General features: G+C 53.5%; 1 protein-coding gene across 1 annotated transcript; it reads right to left on the bottom strand.

Moving 5' to 3' along the window:
* Window positions 1–1,772: 1,772 nt before the first annotated feature.
* Window positions 1,773–20,851, bottom strand: LOC133274854 (adenylate cyclase type 10-like). The gene is made up of 26 exons (XM_061464362.1): window positions 20,466–20,851; window positions 20,090–20,283; window positions 19,678–19,782; window positions 18,524–18,562; window positions 17,827–17,970; window positions 16,196–16,401; window positions 15,674–15,767; window positions 15,126–15,232; window positions 14,525–14,713; window positions 14,290–14,411; window positions 13,579–13,655; window positions 13,102–13,291; window positions 12,141–12,193; window positions 10,711–10,864; window positions 9,828–10,020; window positions 9,209–9,295; window positions 8,502–8,782; window positions 7,717–7,853; window positions 7,056–7,181; window positions 5,281–5,535; window positions 4,317–4,655; window positions 4,018–4,084; window positions 3,370–3,541; window positions 2,883–2,990; window positions 2,546–2,724; window positions 1,773–1,974 (listed from the first exon to the last, which is right to left on the bottom strand). The coding sequence occupies exons 1-26, from the start codon at window positions 20,849–20,851 to the stop codon at window positions 1,773–1,775; spliced, it is 4,206 nt and encodes a 1,401-aa protein (XP_061320346.1).
* Window positions 20,852–21,341: the final 490 nt, after the last annotated feature.

The raw sequence follows: 21,341 nt of genomic DNA on the forward strand, positions 1-21,341 counted from the left end.
GGTTCTCGCGGGAGCGCCATTTTCCTTCCCGTCGCTTCGCCTCGTGACGGACGGGATATGTAGCATTCAGATTTTGGGGCAGGTTTACATCACCTTGATTTTCTGCTGCTTTTTTAATGTTTCTCCACATGTCATGCGCTGCGTCTACCTGAGCCGGGCAGGGCCAGGCAAACACTGGTGATGGCTCTGGGATGGGCAGCGAGTGCTGCTGACAGCAGCCCCAGAGCACCCAGAGCAACAGGAGAAGCCTCGCTCGACCCTGCAGACCTCGCAGCGTGCGCAGCAGGACCCCAGGCACGAGCCAGGCTGGCCTCGCCACACGCGACGTCACAAGGGGGGGTCAGTGCACCCTGTGCCCTGGAACCGGCAGATCCCGCTGCAGCCGCCCTCCGCAGGGTCCTGCTGACCCCAAAGAGAAGGCCCCGGCCCCCAGGACTCTCCCAGCCCTGCAAGAGGCCGCACAGCGGCAGCACTAGCAGTGCTCCACTGACTCTGGAGCGAAGGAGATCAACAAATGCACACGTTCAAGAAGTTCCAAGGAAGGCCGTAGGGCATCTGGGCTGTACCAGTAACACGTGGGTGAGGTGAGACACTTCACTTGGACTGAGGATGGGAAATGTACAGTGTATACACCAGATGGACATGTCAGTGAAGCTGTACCTGTCAGTCTGAGGACCCTTTTTACCATCAGGTGACTACCACTGCTGGTAAAAAGTACTGGAAGTTGCTCATTTCCCTGCCTCCAGGTGTGAACTTCCACCTCATGGCTCTTCTAACTTGTTAAGACTTGGATGATATTGAATGCTTGCAAAGGATTTAATCCAGGGAGCCACTGGATTTGTTTAGATGAGACCACTGGGCTGAAGATAGTATTCATAGTATTACGTGAAAACTAATACATGCTTTTATATAATAGACTTCTATAATGCAACAGGATTTTAAAAGCTCTTTTAAAATGACTGCACTTGGCTGGAAAATCCTTGCGAAAAGAGGTAGATAATTTTAAAATCAATTTAAACAATAAGTAAAATGGAAAAAAAACCAACAAAAACCCAACAAAAACCAACCAAGCCCAGCAAATACTCCCAAATAAATGCCTACTTCTCCTGTCCTTTCCCTTCTCTGTCCTGCTCCTTTTGATGCAGCCCAGGATATGGTTTGCTTTCTGGGCTGTGAGCGCACACTGAAGCCGGCTCAGGTTCAGTTTCTCATTGACCAAATGCTCAAAAGGAACATGACCAGCAGGTCAAAGGAGGGGATCCTGCCCCTCTACTCTGCTCTCATGAGACCTCACTTGGAGTATTGTGTGCAGTTCCATTGTCCTCAACATAAAAAGGATATGGAACTGTTGGAACAAGTCCAGAGGAGGGCCACGAGGATGATCAGGGGACTGGAGCACCTCCCGTATGAAGACAGGCTGAGAAAGTTGGGGCTGTTCAGCCTGGAGAAGAGAAGGCTGCGTGGAGACCTCATAGCAGCCTTCCAGTATCTGAACGGGGGCTATAGGGATGCTGGGGATGGACTCTTCATTAGGGACGCAACAAAAACCAACCAAGCCCAGCAAATACTCCCAAGTAACTGCCTGCTTCTCCTGTCCTTTCCCTTCTGTGTCCTGGGAGATATTTACAGATCCTGTAACAATAAAAGGATTTAATCTGAATGCGAAGGGACACATGAATATTTAATAATTTGTATGTATTGCTTCTTACGGTACTACAAATATTTGGAGAGTACCGTCTTTCTCCAAATGTAAGATAGATGGTGGTAATGAACTATATGATCATTTCCAAGCCAGCATCATAGCTCGTGCAGGCTGCTGACAGATACAAGTCCACTGCCCTGTCTGTGCTGGCCCTCATGCGCGCTGCCAGGCAGGACAGCCTCCATCCAGCAGAAGTGCCCTCCAGCCTGAAGAGGTGCTCCAGTAAGGAAAGACAGCGGCTCTGCCGCAGCAGCCAGGCGAGCTTCTTCTTCCTGCCAAGCAAGAGAAACTGCTAGGCCCAGAGGCTTTAGCTCTACAGGCTAGAGCCTATGAGCTGGGTCAGACAGGGCCAGGGGGCAAAACGGGTGCCAGACAAGACCGTTACACTTCCTTGGAAGAAATAGAGCTGATGGAGGGGGAGCTGCCAGAAGGGAAAGGGGCAAACAACAAGTACCACAGTGGGAAGCTGGCCGCTAGAGAGGATGTTGGCCTGACAGCACCAGGGGGGCCAAGCTCCTCTTACTGCTCCTTCTCCATGCCCTGGTCCTGCCTCCAGCCCCCCCACCCCTTTTCAGTACAGCTCTCTCTTCCCAGCCAGCACCAATCCACTGCCACAACTCGTGCCAGCAGACACATCCCTGGCTGCAAGCTGCTTTGATACCCTAAGGTATGCTTTGTTCCAAGGGCCTCAGAGGGAGGGAGGGAGAGAGGAACTTTATCGTTCCCTGTTCTACCCTCACATTGCTCTGTGTGGCCTCAAGCCTCGTCAGGTCTGTGCCCATATGCCTGTGACCAGGTAGGAAATAACTCTTTCTCCCCCGGGTTCTTGGTCGTGTTTCTTACTGGGCCTTCTGTGGAAGGGAAGATGCTCTTCTGGCAACATAAGCGGCACACTGCAATTTTTCAACCTGCGACCTGACAAAGTCTTCAGCGCGGTTCCGGGGAAATGGCCTTCCAAGCAGGCTCAAAGCCTTTCTGATCATTTTCTTTGCCAGCTCTGTGCGTCCCACACCATAGCAGACCTGCACAGGAAAAGGGAAACATCGCAATGTGGACTAGATGCCCAAGAGACTGCAGGGATCTGCCAGTGGCCAGAGAAGCCAGAGCTCTCCTGTCCACTGCATCTGGGGAAGGCATCCAGCTCCATCACTCAGGAGATCCCTCCAGACCGCGCCTTTACCTCCCCTTTGAGGCTGAAGAAGGTGGCATCTTCAAAGCGGGATATCACATTCGCTTTACTCTTTAGAGAGTTCCTCAGGATATCTGCTTCGCTCAGCTTCCTGAGGGCCTTTGTGAAAGCACACGGAGAGCAGGTGAGATTAGTGCAGAGCCCATGGCTACCCTTGTCCTCCCCCATTGCCTCTGGCATCTGTCTTCAGAGGGTCTGTTTCTTCCCCTGGTGATACCTGCACAAACAGTCATGTTTTTGACTGTGTGCCTCAGAGCACAGGCACCACTGATCGTTCAGGCCTCCTCCCTGCTAATGCCCCTCATGCTAAGGGCACAGCACCCAATGCCTCTTCCCACACAAGAGGCAAACCAAAGGAAGAAGTGAGGCTCAGAGCTCAACATCTTCCTTCCAAGGACCCACAAAGTCGTGTCCTAGTGCAACGCAAACTTGTCCTTCCCAGAGCCAGGCAGGACACACTGCAAGCAGGGCGACTCACCATGTAGTAGTTGGAGACATGCAGGTAGGCAGCTGCAGTCTCCAGAAGATAGTAAAAGGCTCTGGCAGCATTGCCCAGTGTTGTGTAGTGGTGAACCAATGGCACAAGCACTGACTCCACGATGCCTTTGCAGTCACATGAGAGCGCATTGTTGTCCTCTCTGTCAGTCGCACTACCCAGAGGACAGTGCCCAGGGGAAGAAGAGAGCAAAGAATACAAGGGTATCATCTAGAGTGGTCTTCCTTCCCAGAGACAACATCAAAAGCCCTTTGTGCAAAGCAGAGCAGGAAGCCACAGACAGGTACTAGTCATACAAGTCCTTTGGGAGGAGGGAGTAAGGAAGAAGCTAGGCTTTCTGTCACCTCCCACAGGCAAACCACCTGAGCCCTTGTGGTGGCTTTTTCCCTGTAGATTTTGCAGTACTACTCTGCAGGAACTGGAAAGCGAGGGCTTCTTTGACACTGAGCCGTGGGCGTCCTTAAGCACTCACTCATCTCCACAGCCATCTCCTCTCAGCTCCCACCCCACGGAAAGGCTCTTCGCTAAGCTAGAGTCACGGCTGACAGCCAAAAGCCAGCATTTTCTTTGTCTCCTCTGCACACCCTGAACTCACTCGCTTCAAAAAGAATCAGAACCTTGTCTGCTCACCCAAAATCCTCTTCCACAAAAGCTTGCTGCTGCTGCTGCTCCTGCTCCTCCTGAGTATCTGTAATACCTTGAAAGAAAACCAGGGACACCTCCCACATGTATCCTGGGATAAGAGTTGCTCTCCCTCTCCCAGTAGGCCTGCAAGGATCCTTGCAAGGTGCTAACACACTGAGGAAAGTCTGCAGTGGGTGTCCACTCCTGCTGGGCTCGTTCCTAGCAGATCTACTCCCACTCGACCCCCAGCACCAATCCCTGGGCTCCCGGAGGGCCCAAATTACAGAGCATGGTGCACAGCATACCTGCAGAGATGTAAAACCTCTCCTTCTTCAGCTGTTTTCCAGCCAGCACCAAGGCCTTCCAGGTGTGTGGGTCATCCCCATCATCAAAGTCCTTACAGCTCCCTTTGTCCTGGGTGCTGCTGACAGCGAAGCGGTGGAAGACAATAAAGTCCCCTTGGCCGCAGCTCTGGCATTTGTGTGCATACCGCTCCAGGAAGGCAGCACACTTGGAGTGCAGGGTGACCCGCTGTTTCTGGACCCACAGCTCGTAGGCAGCCTCCCGCAGCAGCGGCTTATGGAACATCAGCACACCAAATGGACACCCCACACTCTGCTTGCTTGGGGGGGAGGTCTCCACACCTGCAAGGCAAAGGGCCTTTGTATGAGCCCAAGCTGTGGCCAGATGGGGAGCCAGTCATGCCTCGGTGCAGATCCTGAATAGCAACAGTGCTGCTGCACGCCAAGCCCTGCAGCATGGGGTGAAAGGGCTGATGCTAGCACAGCCTTGGGGATGCAGTTCTCAGCTGCACTGGTCCAGGCAGGAGCTGGGGATGTTGTTGCCAGCCAAAGCAAGCCCCAGCCAGCACTTTCTCCCCGCTCTTGGCATGGCAGCCACCAGCCTCCTGAGCAGGAACCCTGCATCACAGGGTAATCAAAGCCCAATAAAAGCTTGCTGAAGACCCTGGGCCATTCTGGAGGGCATCTTTTGTCTGGATGCTGCAGGTGGCTGGGAGAGGATGTCAGGGATTCCACTCGTCCCATGCCTGCGCTACGAGCAGCACTTGGATTCAGGGGAGCAGAGGCATTTGGGACAGCTGGTGGGAACTTCCCTCCAGTGCAAACCTAGTGTGCTTTCAGACTGACTTGTAACAGCTTTGACAAACCCATCCCCAACAGCCATGCCAGCCCTCACAGGAAGGGAATCACGCCACGCCCTTAGGAGCCCATCTGGGAGCTCCTTGTCCACCCCACTGCTACCACTTACCAATCTCTGCCTGCGGAGGGGTGGCTGGCTCCTTGCTAGGATCTTGGACGTCTTCTGGCTCCTCAGTGCTCTCCGTCCACTTGAGGATGTTGTCACTCACTAGACTGTCCAACAAGGTAGTCATCTTGTGCCTCATTCTAATCGGAAGAATGTATGACAGCAGCTGGGTAGTGAACACCGGCCCGATGATGGCTGCAAACTTCAAAACAGTCTGCTCCAGTGGGGTGATCTCGTCCAGCTGAGCCAGCACAATCTCTGTCAAGGAGAAGCCACACGTCTCAGTCCTACCTCTTCCCCACACTGAGGCTGGAGGCACTGCAAAGATTCGACGCATGAACAGGATAGGCTTTGGCCCTACACTGGCCACTTCTGGGCAATTGCAGCCCAGGACAGGTGTCTGCACAATGGCTCCGCTCCTACTGGATTTGCAGTTCACAGGGCCTGGGAAAAAGTGAGACACTCAACAGACACACTCCCCCACTGGGATAGGGCAGGATCCAGCAGGTACATGCGTCCCACAATGTGCCCTGCCAAACCTGGACTAGGTTTTTGCCAGCCCTGCAAGCAGGGAACAGACAACTTTCACCACCTCAGAGGTGAACTCAGAGCTCCCGAGAAAGGTTGTCTCAACTCAGCCAGACCTTACTCTTCTTTTCTTTGACTTTTCTTCTTGGGTTGCTTTGGGCAAAACAACTTAAGAGCAGGAATGTTTCTTCAAGGTTCATACAAATGGCTACTGACAGACAGGAGGGACATTCAACAGTCATTGACAGTTCCCCTGGCTACAGGTGAACTTCCATGAAAATCCACAGGAAAGTGGTTTATTTTTTTTAATTACGTGTGTCTTGGGTTCAGCAGTAGCAGTCATTTTTCTCCTTCTTAGTAGCTGGTGCACTGCTGTGTTTTTGACTTTAGCCTCGGAACAACGCTTGTAACACCGACGTTTTTAGTTGTTGCTAAGTAATGTTTAGTCTGACCAAGGATCTTCTGAGTCTCATGCTCTGCCAGGGAGGAGGGGAAGCCAGGAGGAAGCAGAGACAGGACAGCTGACCCAGACTAGCCAAAGAGGTATTCCATACCACAGCACATCATGCCCAGGATGTAAACTGGGGGCAGTTACCAGGAAGGGTTAGATCACTGCTTGGTCGGACTGGGTATCGGTTGGCAGGTGGTGAGCGGTTGTATTCTCTTCCCTTGTTATTTCCCTTATCATTATTATTATTGGTGGTAGCAGTAGTGGTTTGTGTTATACCTTAGTTACTGAACTGTTCTTATCTCAACCCATTGGAGTTACATTCTTTCCATTCTCCTCCCCATCCCTCCGGGAGGGGGGGTGGGGGGGTGGGGGGGAGTGACAGTGTGAGATGCGTGGCTGGGCTTAAACCACCACAACATGCCATGAAACCACTGTTAGCTGGGGAACTCAAAAAGAAAGTAGCAAGATGGAAGCTGTGTTCAAAGGTGAGTCAGAGGCAAGTCAAATTTTTGTCCCAGTAGAAGATTTGCTTCTGTGAGAAAAGGGAGTCATTTTAGTGTTGCATCAACAACTTTTCCTCTTCTACCTGCTGCTGGAAAGCAACCAGCAGGCTCAAGCTGCTCCACACACAGGAAGGAAAAATGGTTGCCCACAATGCCAGGACTGTTGCTGGTTGGAGCAGAGCCACCTTTTCCAGCCCCAAAGCTGAGAGGGTGACTCTGCAGCACAGTGATGCCCAGCCTCCCTCCAGCCCCTGCGGCACAGCCAAGAGCCAGCAGAGTGGCTCTCTGCCCCTCACCTTTCAAGTTACTGGGCAGCATGGTGCTGTCCAGGTTCACGCCTGGCCTTACAATGCAGATCATGGCCGCAGCCCCTGCTCTGGACCTTGAGCTTGCTGTGAGGGATGACTCCAAGACTGCAAAAGCTAGGTGGAGCAAGAGAGAAGGAATGAGGCAATTTGCAAAGTGACCTGCAGCCTGAAAATGTTTCCAAGTTCACCTGAAATAGTCCAAGGCCCCTTCACACCACACAGTACAGGTGCACTGACCTGCGGGTGCTGAACATGCTCTCTGAGCAGAGCAAAATAGTTTTCACTGGAAGTTTCCCGCTCCTGGCCCTCACCTCAAGCTGGAGTTTGTTCTCAGTTAAGCTAGCATTTGGCCAACATAAGTTCTGTGCTCATGAGAACGTCTCACGACCACAACCTACGTGGTCCAGAACCATTTCCCCTGAGGTTTAGCCCCAAGAACTGAGGCCCCTCCAAGCCACAACTTGTGAGCCACTGCTTTGGCTGTCCTGACAACAAGGCACACAGAAGCCCGTGCCTCTGCCAGGCCAAGTTCTGCATGATCTGCTGCAAGATCTTACTCTGCCCCTAATCCATGGGGCAATGAAGGGGCAAGTTTGTGCTGTAGGGAATGCAACACAGCAACTCATTAGTCAGTGGCAAAGGTTCTTACTGTTCAGGTTCTCCCAGCTGTCCTCTGCTTTTTCACCCCACTTCTTGGTGCGGAACAAGAGCATGTCGTTGCAACGAAGGAAGTGCACCAGCTCCTCCAAGTAATACGGGATCCCCAAGCTTCTTTGGACAAGGAACCTGGGCAGGAACAGATCCAGCAGTGATCAGCACAAGAGAAGTAGAATCATAGAATGGGTTGGTTTGGAAAGGACCTTAGGATCATCTAGTTCCAACCCCCTCCCATGGGCAAGGACACCTCACACTAGACCATGTCGCCCAAGGCTCTGTCCAACCCGACCTTGAACCCTCCCAGGGGTGGAGCATTCACCACATCTTTGGACAACATGTTCCAGTGACTCGCCACCCTAAAAGGAAAAACAGTTGAGGTGGGTAGCAAGCCACTCAGGCATAGCTGGGGAGCCAGCATCTTTGTCACAGCTACACCTCACTTCTGAAAGGGAGGTCCTCCTGCTGGCATGTGGTTTTTGGCCCCCCTGAACCTCCAGCCTTTGCTGAAGTCCCTGGGGAAAGACTTGCAGACAGTGCCCAAAGCACAGAGCAGCAAGCCCTGCCTTTCCTCTCCTCAGGAGCTTAGGTGCTCTCTGGCAGCAGGGCAGACCTCTGCCCCAGGGAATCTGCCACACAGCCTGGCCACTTAGACCAAGCCCTTTTCACACCCCAGATATGCTTGGCCTTGGGGGTCTTCCTCCCTTCCTCCTTGTGAAACAGCAAAGGGTTGGCAGCTCCTATGCTTCGTGTCCAGGGAGCTCCCCTGCTCCAACTTACCTCACTAAAGCCCTAGGGATGCTGACCACTCTAAGGTCCTGGCAGAGCTTCTGCACCACAGCTGAAGGTTTCAGCTTCTCTAGTTGAAAGCAGATGATTTTATGGGACATCAGGTTGTTTGCTGTGGCTTTGTGAAAGCTCTCGGTTCTTGCAAAGCCGGGACATAAGCTCATGACCATGAAGACAGAGATGTTCCAGAGCAGAGGTGCCATGATACTCCAGGAGGCGGGGTCAATGAAATGGGCATTGTCGATGACAAATATGGCATTTCTGTCAATGGTCTGGAAAAAAAAGAGTTGTTCTGAGGGGAATCCAGTGGATTCTCAAGTGTCTTACAGGGAAGGAGATTTTGCCTCTGTCTCTTGAGAGGATGCTCTCAAGTCTCACCCCAACCAACTCCGTGCTTGGAAGCTTCCCAATGCCTAATTTCTTTGAGATTTTCAGGTCATGCTTAACATCACCTGCCCTGCAGAAGGAGGGAGCTTGGGCAAGGGAACGCAGAATTCTCTCTCCTCCAGGGAACGCTTTAAGGGAGGAAAGTTACTAGTATGCTTGTCGGGCTATGGAGAGAACATGGGGGGTTTCTCAGGCCCTAGAGGGCAAGGACCAGGTCCTCCCACCCACTCACACTGCTGTGGCGCAGAGCCCAGAGCCAGCAGGGTTGTTTTCCTCCTCTGACCCAGAAGGAGAAAAGGAGAAATGCTCACCTTCTCTAGCACTTTTGCCCAGGTTGAATGCAATTCCTCTTTCCTTTGCATTTCATGCATTTGGCGAACCTTGTCTGAAATGGGAAACTAGACAGAAAAGCAAAGTCAGGGAGAAACATGTCTCCAGGGCTCGCTACACCTACCCACCAAGCAAGATGGCAGAGCAAACCCTCCCTGCTCTGCCTCAGCACCTTCCCTCTCCCCAGCACGGGTGCAAGAGGCCACAGTGGGACTTCAACTAGAGCCTAAAGCAGAGGCTCAGGCAGAGCTGCATCTTGGCGGTGGGCTGAAGAGCTGGTTCTCTGACTGTGGGATCTTGGGCTGGCTGGAGCAGACCACTCACACAGCAATGACCTCAGCACAAGGTCAGACCCAGCCTCATTCCAGTGCTGCTTCCAGAATGCCGAACAAGGCACCAGGCACTGCCAGATGCAGCGCGGGACATTAAGTCACCACATACAGGCAGCCCCCGGGGCCAGGAATGGGAAACATGTGCTGTGACCCCCTGCAATCCCTCCCCCTGAGCTAAGGCACTCCAGCAGCCTTAGAAGACTGCTGAAGAACCAGAAGGGCTCAGGAGAAAGCCTTCTCCAGGGTCAGAGAGGCCTCTCGCTCTCACCTTGACAAGGAAGATGTCATTGAGGAGGCAGTAGTTGCTCTCTTCGATTATCCCGTTGAGATTTGTCCGTAGCACGTGCTCCCTGGCACTGCACGATTCACACTCATGGAGGCCCATCACCCTGGCCATCAGAATACGCATGGCAGAGAAGGACTGCCTCACGTTGACCTCTAGCAGTTCCATGCCAAATACCCTGCCATGCAAAAGCAAAAGGCACTGAGATCCCCAACGGCCCAAGTCTTCTAAGACAAAAGAGCTGGAGTTGCCTTTAGGGGGAACTCTTCAGCCTCCCACTTCAAAGTGGTACCGGGAGTTTCACTCCTTGTAAGAGAAAGGGCACAGAGAGGCAGTTGCTGCCAAGCCACTGGGAGAGCTAGGTCCAGACCCCTTCTGGTTTCTGCAGCGCTGGTCCATGTCTCCCTACCTCCCTACTGCAGAGGGACTTGCAGAGCTAAGAGGTGATCATGGAGCAAGTGGAGTTTGCCTTTGGGCTCCAGACCTTAGCAGTCTGCCTCTCAGCCACAGAGAGGCTTTTCTGGCCCAGTATTCCTTCTGGGAAACAGTCAGGGGGCAAGCAGGGCTTCTGAGACAGGCCACCCTGCTATATGTTGCATCTGGAATCCAATGCAAAGCACCGAGTTTGGGCTTTTTCCTTCTATTTGTGAAGGAGGAAACACCACAGGTCAAGAAGCACCTCCAACACCCCAAAGAGACAGGGGTAGGAGCAGAGCACGCAGGAGATAACTATGGAATGCCTCCATGAGGCTTTTTGAGGAGGCTTCAGTCCAAGGCCAAGGCACACTGGCCAAGGGGCTGGAGCGTTCCATGGCTCTCAGGGATGGAAAGAAGCAGTGTCCCAAAACTACAGGACAAAACCCTGTACCTGCAGCCAGCAGACTGGCCTAACTGGGACAGGTGATTAAGTAATTGGCTCTTCCCAGCGCCCCTTGCGCCCTCAAATGCCAGTATGTGTCTTTGTCCAAAACGGTTAGAGGCTTCCAAGCAGTTGACAAAGAGGTCAATCTCCTTCTTCCGACCTGTGAAGACAAACAAGAAAATGAGCTGCTGGGGCATGCTAGAAAGCAAAGAGCTGTCCCTTTGGCTGGTACCCTCCACCACAGCTTCCCTCCCACTACCACATCTGGCAGCCTACGATACCCCTGCTGCCTTCCAACCCTCTTGTCCCAGCTTTTGCACCTCTGCCTTCCTCAGAGTGGTAGCGGATGCCCTGTCCCACAGAGATTCAGACAGCCCCATGCAAATCCCCCCTCAGGGATCCAGTACAAGGCTGGAAGGGATGATCTGAGTTGCTTCAGGCAGCTGTGTCCCAAACAGACTTAGAACATCTTCTCCTGGCTGTACGACTGGCCACAGAGCACATCAGTGTTGATACACAACCGTGTTTTAGTTCTTGCTGAAGAGGGCTTGCACAGCATCAAGGCATTTTCTATTTCTCATGCCACCCTGCCAGCAAAAGCAGGCTGGGGGTGCACAAGAAGTTGGGATGGGGCACAGCTGCAACAGCAGACCCCAGCTGGCTTATTTCATTGCATATGATGCTGTGCTTCGCAAGAAAAGCTGGGGAAAAGGAGGAGGAAGGGGGCACATTACGAGTTCCTGTGTTTGTCTTCCCAAGTCCTTGATACACATGTTGAAGCTCTGCTTTCCTGGGAATGGCTGGACACCTGCCTGCCACCAGGAGGCAGTGAAAGAATGCCTGATTTTGCCTGTCATGGATGCACAGCAGCTGCTTTACCTATTAAGCTGTCCGTATCCAGTGGGCTCACTTTTACCCTTCCAATTCTCTTCCCCATCCCACTGTGGGGAGTGAGCAGCCGTGTGGGGCTGAGTTCCCTACCGGGGTTAACCCATGACAGGGCCCAAAACATCCAGCAAGACACTGAGTGATTAAAGGCGTCCGTGATGCTTGACTTTTCCATGTTTACAAGCAGATGCTGCCAAGAAAGCACCTCTGAGGAGTACAAGGGGGAGAACCAACCACCAAAACTCCCCATCAGTCTAGCAGAAGGAAATCTCTTTCCTGATCCCAAGGATGTGGGACTGGTTTAGCCCCCAGGGTGTGAGCAGCTTGAAACAAACCTTCCTATCAGGTCTGGAGCCTGCCTGGGATCACCGAGCGCCTCACCCTGCTTCCCACCCCAAAGATATCAACTAAGTAGGCACTGAGAGAGCCAGCACTTCCTCAGGGCCTCTGCAGGCAACATTATCCCCAGCAAAACCTTTTCCGTTCCCAATACATGTTACTGAGGGGAAGAAACTGGGGTTCAGAAGAGCAAGGCATTCTCCACATACCCAGCAAGGAGGCGTTCTCTGGCATCTTCATGGCAAGAGCCATGCCAAATATGCTAGGAGCAGGGGAAAAAGAAAGTACAAGTCAGTTAGCTGGTTAGAAGCCAAGGGACATCAAGAAGCAGCCTGGCATGGAGGGGCTGGATGTGCTCCTCAGGGTACCTGTTTTTCTTTCGAGCAGCATGTTATCCCCTGCATGCTCCCCCCCACCAAAGTTCAAGCTGGCATGCTGAGAGAGCTTTAAGCATTAAGAAACCCAACAGCCACACCAGGACAAGAGAATATATTGAGAGTCCGTCAACAGAGGCCAGACCCAGAGACATGTGAAAGAAGCAAGAGTGAGCTGCTGGTTAGCAGATATCTTTACTGCGTTGGCCAGGAAAAACCGAGAGTCTTGGAAACAAGGACCCAATGGGCTGGGATTCCAAGCACCTGGCACCTCTGGCTTAAGTCTTCCTGTATTTTCAGAGACTAACATTCAAACCATCATCCAAAAAGAAGGTCAAATCCTGGCCCAGAGGAAGAGCCCAGGTTTGAGGAGGAAGACATGATGAAGAATGTCCTGAGGGTCCACCTTTATCCATGGGAACCAGACTGGCCCAAAGCTTCCCACTCAAGAGCAGCTAGGACAAAACCTTCTTGGGTCAGCATTACCAGGGCATGTGGTAGAGCGAGCACAGCACGGAAAGCACAGTTTGAAAGCCATTTGGACAGAGCCTGAAAGCCAGGTTGTGTCTACCAAAACAAAACCTTCCCCATTCCTGTGGTTTCACTCCCACTCTCCCAGCAAGAGGAAACAGCAGGGAAGAGAGGTAAAAAGCCTCCTACACCAGGGCTTCTGACCGTCTCATCCACAGTGAATGGAGAGCGGCTTCTGCTCTCTCTGCAGAACTCCTCTATGCTGGCCAAGCTGGACCCTTGATGCCACCATCCCCTCATCCAGACTTCTCAAGAGGACACTCACCTGTTGGTGGTGATCCCCACATATTGATAGACAGTGACAGGATGTTTGAAGCCTTTCATCTTTCTCTCCGGCAGCTCCTTGAAGTAGCAAGAGGGCAGCCCAGAGCTGGCACAGGTTGTGGTATCACAGGTCACCAGCCCAGAGTAGCTCATCATCATCCGGGCTGCCAAGTTCACCTTCTGGCCAATGACTGCCAGAGAGATGAAGAAAGAGCACACAGTGATGTACCTGTGCCACCAGCTCCACAGTGCCCTTCCAGACCAACGGCTGCCCTACATCCGACACCCGCAGCCCCACAGTGGGTTAAGCAGATCCCAGGGGAACAACCAGCTGTGGAGCCCAGTGTCCCACCCCAGCCCAGGACTGGTGCTGCCTGGGCCATTCCTGGCTGGTTGTTGGACAGGCACTCTCCCCAGCCTGTCTTCCTCTTCCCACCAGCTCACGCCAGTTTCCCACACCGCACACACGTGCTTGTACCTGTGTACTCGTGCCTCAGAGGGTGGCCAATGAGGCCACAGAACGCCATCCCACTGGTAACAGACACAGACACTGTCCTGGCACACAGGGAAACAACACGGCTTCAGAAGCGCTCCAGGTGCAGTCCTGCCCACCCAGCTTCATCTCTTCCCGCATCTCCCCTCAGCACTAGCCTGGGCCACTGGCCATCCTGCCCTGCCAGCCTGGGGTTCGGGGTACAGAGAGCTCAGGGCTGTAAAGGACCCAGGCGGCAAGGACAAGGAACAGGGCTTAGAGCACAGGCAGGAACTTTTGGGCACTTCTCCTGAGACCCCCTTCCCTGAGCTGTGACCTGTGACCAGTGGGAAAAGAGGGAGGGAAGAAGGTGCCACAGCGTCACTGCCTGTGATGACAGCAATGTAAGATCAGGTGTCTAGGCCCCATCACTGTTCACAGGCCAGTCACCCAGAAGGTGCTGCTTCTGGCACCAAGGAGCCTCTCGCCTTCACTAGGGCTCATTCCAGCATGGTGGCTAGCAGGGTGTGCTTGGAGACACTCTGCCTGGCTGCCCAGGGATAAGCCCAGGGGTTGCCTGCCACCTCTCAGGGCACTGTTTCCTTCCTGCCAAGGAAGGGAGGACAGGGGAGGGTAAGCTAGACGCAACACTCTTTCTTCCTCTGCTTTACGCTGGCCCAGGCAGCATGCGCTCCCTCAGCCCCACCAGACACTCACCCTGTTTTTGCAATGATCTTGGAGCACGAGTTGAAGATCTGAAAAGCACTCTGCAAGGCATGAATGCTCTCATGGGCCAGCTTTACTCCAGGGAGTCCGAACACACAAAGGAATGTACAGCCCTGCCAAGGACAGATGCAGCACATCTTGCCACAATGCCTAAGAAGGAACCTTCCCCTCTTGCTCAGTATCCACCCTCTTGGGTTGGGGGGAGATGATTCCACCTCACACTCACTTTGTCAAACAGGAAGACTTTGTTCACTTCACCCTTGTGAGGACAGACGATTTCCTGCATCAGGCTGCTGACTTCACTGAGGACACTGCGGAAAGATACTATGTCCTTTGTATCAAAATTCAGGTGGAGGAAGAGGATGGTGACTGGCCGTAGCTCACAGAGGAAGTCCTGCGGCACTCTGTCTTCAAGCTGGAAGACAAGAGCATGACGGCTTCACAAGCCTGCTCTCCCAGGGGCTGCCCACGCCAGGTACAAAGGGAGAGCTGGTGTCCTGGCAATAGCAGGTACTAGTAGGGGAAGAGAAGATCCTCCTCTCGGTTTAAATGGTCGGCAGGCTGCCCAGCTTGCAGCAGTCAGATACCAAATCAGAACACAAATGACAAAGGCGAGAAGGGCGCTCCGGTAACACCCCATCTTGGGACAGTTACGGACATGAGTGGTGACACTGAGCGATGCTCATGGGGCTTCAGTGGATTCTCCCCTCTATCCTGCCATCACGTCCACAGAACATGAAGAGCCATACCCACAGAAAAGACAAGAGATGCAAATGTCTGCCCCACCACCCATCTCTCTGAGGACAACTCATCCAGTGGTGCAGCACCTGTGCCCCTTGGCCCAATTTGCCCACATTGTCATCTCGGGATGCATTTTCTTTGTTTGGCTTGCTCTCATGGAAACTCCCTCTCTGAATGCACCACTTCTTCTGCCCTGCAAAAAAAGCAGCCCCAGCAGCAACGGCCCAGGCGTACCTTCCTGAGAACAGCTTTTGGGATGTAACTAAGTATGTCTCCCACATCAGTATCAGGGTTCAAGAAAAGAGCAGGCCTGACAGCATCTGCAGAGAGGAAACACACATGGTTGCTGTGGGAAGATGGGACTACGAGCTGTTGGAAAGCAGGGGCTAGCACTGGCAACAGGGGAGAGACTCCTGCGTTTGCTTGTGTTGCCACCTGCAGGTGCTTAGGGCAGAGCTGTCCCCTGGAAGGAGATGGCAGCAGCAGCAACTGCCCCAGCTGATGCACAAGAGGGCCAAAAGCATGACTGCTAACTGAGAGGGGAAGAGGGGAGCGGTAGTTCATCCCTGACCCCTGCAGCAGCCAGGCCCCATGTTTCCAAGCAAAACCAAAACAAGGTGAATCTGGCACTCACATTCGTTTTCCGTGAAGCAGCACTTCTCCTTCTGTGGAAGCTTGTCTAAAACATTTTGGCATTCCGACAGAGACATCTGGTTCATGCCCGTAACCTGAAGGTACACAGAAGGAAAGCACTTGACACTGGCTTCTCCAGGAGTCCCAGGGGACAGATCCTGCCCTCCACTGTCACTGTCCAGAAAAGGGGAGAAGAAGCCTATCTGGCTGGACAGGACAGCAGTGCTTCCTCAGAAACCCTGGAGCTGAGCAGACGTCTTCCAAGCATCCCCCAGCTGTCAACAGCTCCGTGACCCACGGAGGACACTGCTGGTGGGGCCAAAACTCTTCCAGTGCCTCCTGACCCCTCAAACCAAGCAAGCCCAGCCCAGAGTTACTCCTAACATAAAAGGACAAGAGCATCAGCTGCTCTCCCCTTTCAGAGCTACAACTCTCTCCACATTCAGCTCTTCAGCTTTCTGAGGCCTCCCTCCTTCAGGTCCAGGTCCTCAGAATGGCTCTAGATGCTGTCCCATCCACCTACCTTCACAGCTGTTTTGCCCGCAATATGGCTGGTTCTGAGCCTGTGCTTCTCACATAGCTCCCAGCAGGAGGCTGAGAGGACAATTTCACCTGCTTCCGCAAGCTTTTCGGCCTCACAGACATCCTCCAGGGCCTTGCCAATGACACAGAAGTACTGCTGCCTCTCGTCTCCAAACCTCAGGTGGTGCATATTCCCTGCAGAGATCCCTGGGAGAGAGAGAGGGAGAAGCAGAGCTCTACAGCCTCCAGCATTTCAGCTGTTCAGAAGCCAATCTGAACCCCAGTGGGGAGATGGTCATTATGGAGGGGGAGGGCATCCTCCATCCTTCTCGAGGGGCTACTGACACAGGACCCTTAAATGGGTGTTAAGAAATAGACAAACCAAGTGGACAGTGACACTGTGTTGAGAGTGCTGGCTGTCTTAACCTGCCCCAGAAACCCAGCAAACCAAGCCCCTGATCACCGCCCACCCCCTTTACATGCAGGCGGGTTGTAGCTGTCTGCTCAAGAAAAATTACAGCCTGCAAAACCCTTCTCACAGCCTTAAGCAATGCAGCTCTCCTTTGCTCTTTGTGAAAGGCAGGGGAGAATCCAACACGGAAAAGGATGCAAAGCTGCCTCCACCTGAAAAATGAAGGGATAAGTTCCTCCTGCAGGCATCTGGCCGACAGCAGATGCTCAAAGACCCCAGTATTCAACCTGACACCTGCTCTTCCTTTGAGCTTCACAGAATCATAAAACCATAGAACAGTGAGGGCTGGAAAGGACCTTAAGATCACCTAGATCCAACCCCACTGCCATCTCGCACTAGACCATGTCACCCAAAAGGCCGCCAAATTGGTCAGGCAGGATTTCCCCTTAGTGAAGCCATGCTGGCTGTCACCAAGCACCTTGTTGTTTTTCATGTGCCTTAGCATGCCTTCCAGGAGAATCTGCTCCAAGATTTTGCCAGGCACAGAGGTGAGACTGACTGGTCTGTAGTTCCCTGGGTCATCCATTTTCCCCTTCTTGAAAATGGGGGTTATATTTCCCTTTTTCCAGTCGTCAGGAACTTGACATGACTGCCATGATTTTTCAAATATGATGGACAGTTGCAACTTCATTCACCAGCTCCTTCAGGAACCGCAGACGGACTGCATCAGTTCCCATGGGTTTGTGCACATTCAGGTTCTTAGGATGATCTTGAACCAGATCCCCTCCTACAGTGGGCCGAAGGTCTTCATTCTCACAGTCCCTGCATCTGCCTTCCAGGACTTGGGTGGTGTGCTCAGAGCATTTGCCAGTGACGGCTGAGGCAAAGAAGTCATTAAGAACCTCAGCCTTCTCCAAATCCAGGGTAGCCAGTTCTCCTGATAGCTTCTGGAGAGGGCCCATGTTGCCCTAGTCTGTCTTTTTATTTGCTACATACCTATAGAAGCTCTTCCTGTTATCTTTCAGATCCCTTGCCAGGTTTAATTCTAACTGTGAACGCACACAAACCCAGTGGTCTGGTGTCCAACTACAGGTGGCCCCTTGAATGCTTGCAGGAGATGCTTTCCTTTGGCGCTAGCCCCAGACGGGGATCCCCGCATTCCCTGCCAGTGTGAAGCACAGGAGAGTGCCACAGATCTGCACCTGGCACAGCACTTGTACCTATCTTAAGTCGGAATTTCTGACCCACGAGCATGTCATGCCTCCGGTACTTCTTCTGGATCTGCCAGCTACAGTGCACCACAAGGCTGATGGTCTTGGCCATCTCACTGGGTCTTGCTCTCCACAGCAGCAGCACAGCATCCCCTGGGGAAAGCAAGGGAACGTCAAGGCTCTGCTGAGACCTGACTCTCCCTGACCTACGCTCCATGGCAGGGACAGCAGAAACCAGATGACGTGCTGAAAAAGATGGACTTGTGGGAGGCCATAGGCCTCTGGAGGACCTCTGGACTTGCTGGGACTCCTCCTCCTCTTGCGGCCTGGCAGCCTGAGCTGTGCTGTCACCAGCCCGTCCCTCCATTCCCCCGTCCCCCCGTCCCTCACCAGCACTCCAATAAATGCCTTCGGCTTCACCTTCTAGTAGGTCTCCTCCTCTCAGTGCTGCCTCTGCCCTCACCCCCAGCACAGAGCCCTGCAAGCTGAGGCAGAGGGAGGGGAGCCACCACCCTTGCCGAAGCCAAACTGCAGGCCCAGGGTGGGAAGAGAAGCCTGGAGAAAGGGCGCTGCAAAGGCGTATGAGAGTGGCCAGGAAGATGGCTCAAGGTGCTGCACAGAGCCTCTGAAGGAGGACAGCAGAGCTGCCACAGCAGTCCCGTGCTGCAGATTAATACCCATGGGCATCATCATCCTAAGTACGTACCAGCAAACTTCAAGATGTCACCTCCAAGAGTCAGCATGTCTGGAGACAGAGGGAAGGAAAGGAAGAGTCATGTGGACACCTTCTTCCATAATCCACAAAGGAAGCCCCCGTGCTCAGAGCGGAGCACCCAGGCGACGGTGCACTATCCGGCACAGCTTAGGAAAAGCACCACCCTGGCCTGCCTCCCAGGCTCCCAGGGGCTGCAGCCCTGGTACCTGCACAGAAGGCACAGAGGCATGGCCTCAAGCTGCCACCTAATTTTCAGAATGGTGGAGGCTGGAAGGAACCTCTGGGGTCCATCTGGTCCAACCCTGCTCTCAAGCGGGGCAGAGCCAGCTGCCCAGGACGCTGGCTAGATGGCTTTGGAAGAGCCAAAAGAGGAAGATTTCTCAAGCTCCCTGGCAATCAGTCAGTCACCCCTCACAGCCAAAAAGTGTTTCCCAACTTACAGAGGGAAACTGCTGTGCTTCAGTGCGTGCCCATGGCATGGCCTCTGGTCCTGACAATGAGCACCACTGGAAAGAGCCTAGCTCTGTCTAATCTGCTCCCTCCCTTGAAGTTTTAGACACATTACTGTAAGATCCCCTGAAGCCTTCTCTTCCCTAGGCTAAACAGGCCCAGTTCCCCCAGCCTTTCCTTGTAGGAGAGATGCTCTAGACCCTTCATCCTCTTCGAGGCCTCTTCTGCTTTTCTTTACAAATGCTGCCAAAGGGGTGTCCAGAATGTGCTCATAATCAGCTCAGAAGGGTCAAGACATCCCCTGAGAAAATGGGCTTGGAAGGGTCTCTGTCTCTCCCTGTCTTTCCCACACAACGCCAGTGCCAGCATGTCCAGGTCACTTGTGCGCTGGCACTTGCTTGGTGCTCTCAGCCTGCTCTGGGCCCCCAGGCACCATGGAGCTGGGTGTTCCCATCAGAAGCACAGAGGTGGCTGCTGAGAAAGTGGGTGCCTCTTTGGCCACAGTGGGGAGCAGAAAGGACCTGCACTTGTCCTGACTTGCCAGGAGAGCCTGGCCGTTCTCACTGTTCCTCCAGGCCACAGAAAGTCCCAGCCCTTCCAAGGAAGCAGGACTAGGTTGCCCAGGATACCAGCCTCCCCATTCCATGAGCAGCCCTATGGCCTGCCGCCAGGCAGTCCTGCAGCATGGCTCTTACCCTCCAAAACGTCACACAGGTAGTGATTGAGGTCTTCCGCCAACTCATCAGTGCCTCTCTGTGAACCACCCTTCCAGATACAGTGCTCTGTCAAAGAGGTGAAATCTGTAACAGAGACACCCAGAAATCAGGAAATGAATGCCCTGGGGACCAAAGGACCTGGCAGCCAGTTCCACACTGGCCAGCCGGGGTGCCCAGCCCGGCACCTTCCCATGCCCCAACACAGTGTGGGTTGCAGCAGTGCTTAACCACCCATGATAGCCCATCCTTTTTGGGAATCCCAGCAGAAGACCTCAGCATTCATTATGGCCACTCACTATCAGCAGCAGGGGCAGGGCTCCAAAGGGCCTGGTGTGTGCCAGAATGGCTCACGTTCCTCGATGTCACAGTTGCTCCTCCCTGCGCACCCTACCTGAAATATCTGCAAAGAGCAGCACTCCGTGGACTGCCTGAAAGCTGGTCCCGAGGTAGTCGCTAGAAACAAGGCTGGGGAGAAAAGCTGCTGCTTTGTCCAGCTCTGAGCTGCAACGTTTCCTCTCCCAGGAAGAAGACGCCATCTGCACCCTGTGGTGTCCGGGGTACCTCAGGATCATCTGCTGTGCCCAGCTGGGAGAAGAAATATGACCCCAGTGCGCCATGTGAGGTGCCTGCATGTGGGGCAACTGTCCCTCTGCCCACAGGGTGGCCACAGTCACTGGCAGTGGCCTCCTCAGTAGGTCTTTGCTTCCCTGTCAGCTCTCCGCACACATCACAATGAGCTGACAGTGACATTCTCTGCGGGTCATCACCTTTGGAACTGCTGCCCCGTGGCCGAGGCTTCCTCCTTGACACTGGGCCACTGGCTGGAGGTGGCCAGCACCACCCCATTGCTTGGGGACAGCACCCAAGGGAGGCACATGCAGACCTGCTGCAGTGCCTTGCACACACAGCTGTTTGAGAGCACTGCTCCTTCCCGACAGCGGAATAGCTTGTCACCGTTTTCCCAGTAGTCTTGCCCGCTTCTTTTTCCAGTGCTCCCTTGCTGCTGCAGCAAAGGGAAGGGACAGTGCTCTCTGGTCTGGAGACAGGAGGGGGAGAGGGACTGGGAACCCTTGCTGGGCTGTATCTGAAGAGCACCAGGCAGCATGCAGTGGGCCACCCAGAAGTCCAGGACAGACTCCAAAATGGTGGGCATGTTATCTGGCAATGGAAGTAGTTAAGATTTTGTAAAGGGCTATGTGTATGAAAGCTTGGGGATGTTGAGTTTACACTAGCAGGTAGCAAGGAAAAATGTTTCCTTACTGTCCTGGGTCCAGCAGTAGCCGTCATTTTTCTCCTTCTTAGTAGCTGGTGCAGTGCTGTGTTTTTGACTTTAGCCTCGGAACGACGCTGATAACACCGATGTTTTTAGTTGTTGCTAAGTAATGTTTAGTCTGACCAAGGACTTTCTGAGTCTCATGCTCTGCCAGGGAGGAGGGGAAGCCAGGAGGAAGCAGAGACAGGACAGCTGACCCAGGGGAACAGAACAGGGGTGAGCAAGTGGCCCCGTGGTCCTTAGCTGCCGGCTGGGTTGAAACCATGACACATCTCCAGTGCAGACTTCCCTCCTGCCTCTCAAGGGGCTCCATGATGTTGGCTCCACGACACAGGCTCAAAATGCCAAAATTAATATTTATGGGGTAGAA

This window comes from Pezoporus flaviventris, unplaced genomic scaffold (assembly GCF_033815535.1).
Source record: "Pezoporus flaviventris isolate CSIRO_AGI_PZ_B2104156 unplaced genomic scaffold, CSIRO_AGI_Pfla_v1 ptg000002l, whole genome shotgun sequence".
Classification (NCBI taxonomy): domain Eukaryota; kingdom Metazoa; phylum Chordata; class Aves; order Psittaciformes; family Psittacidae; genus Pezoporus; species Pezoporus flaviventris.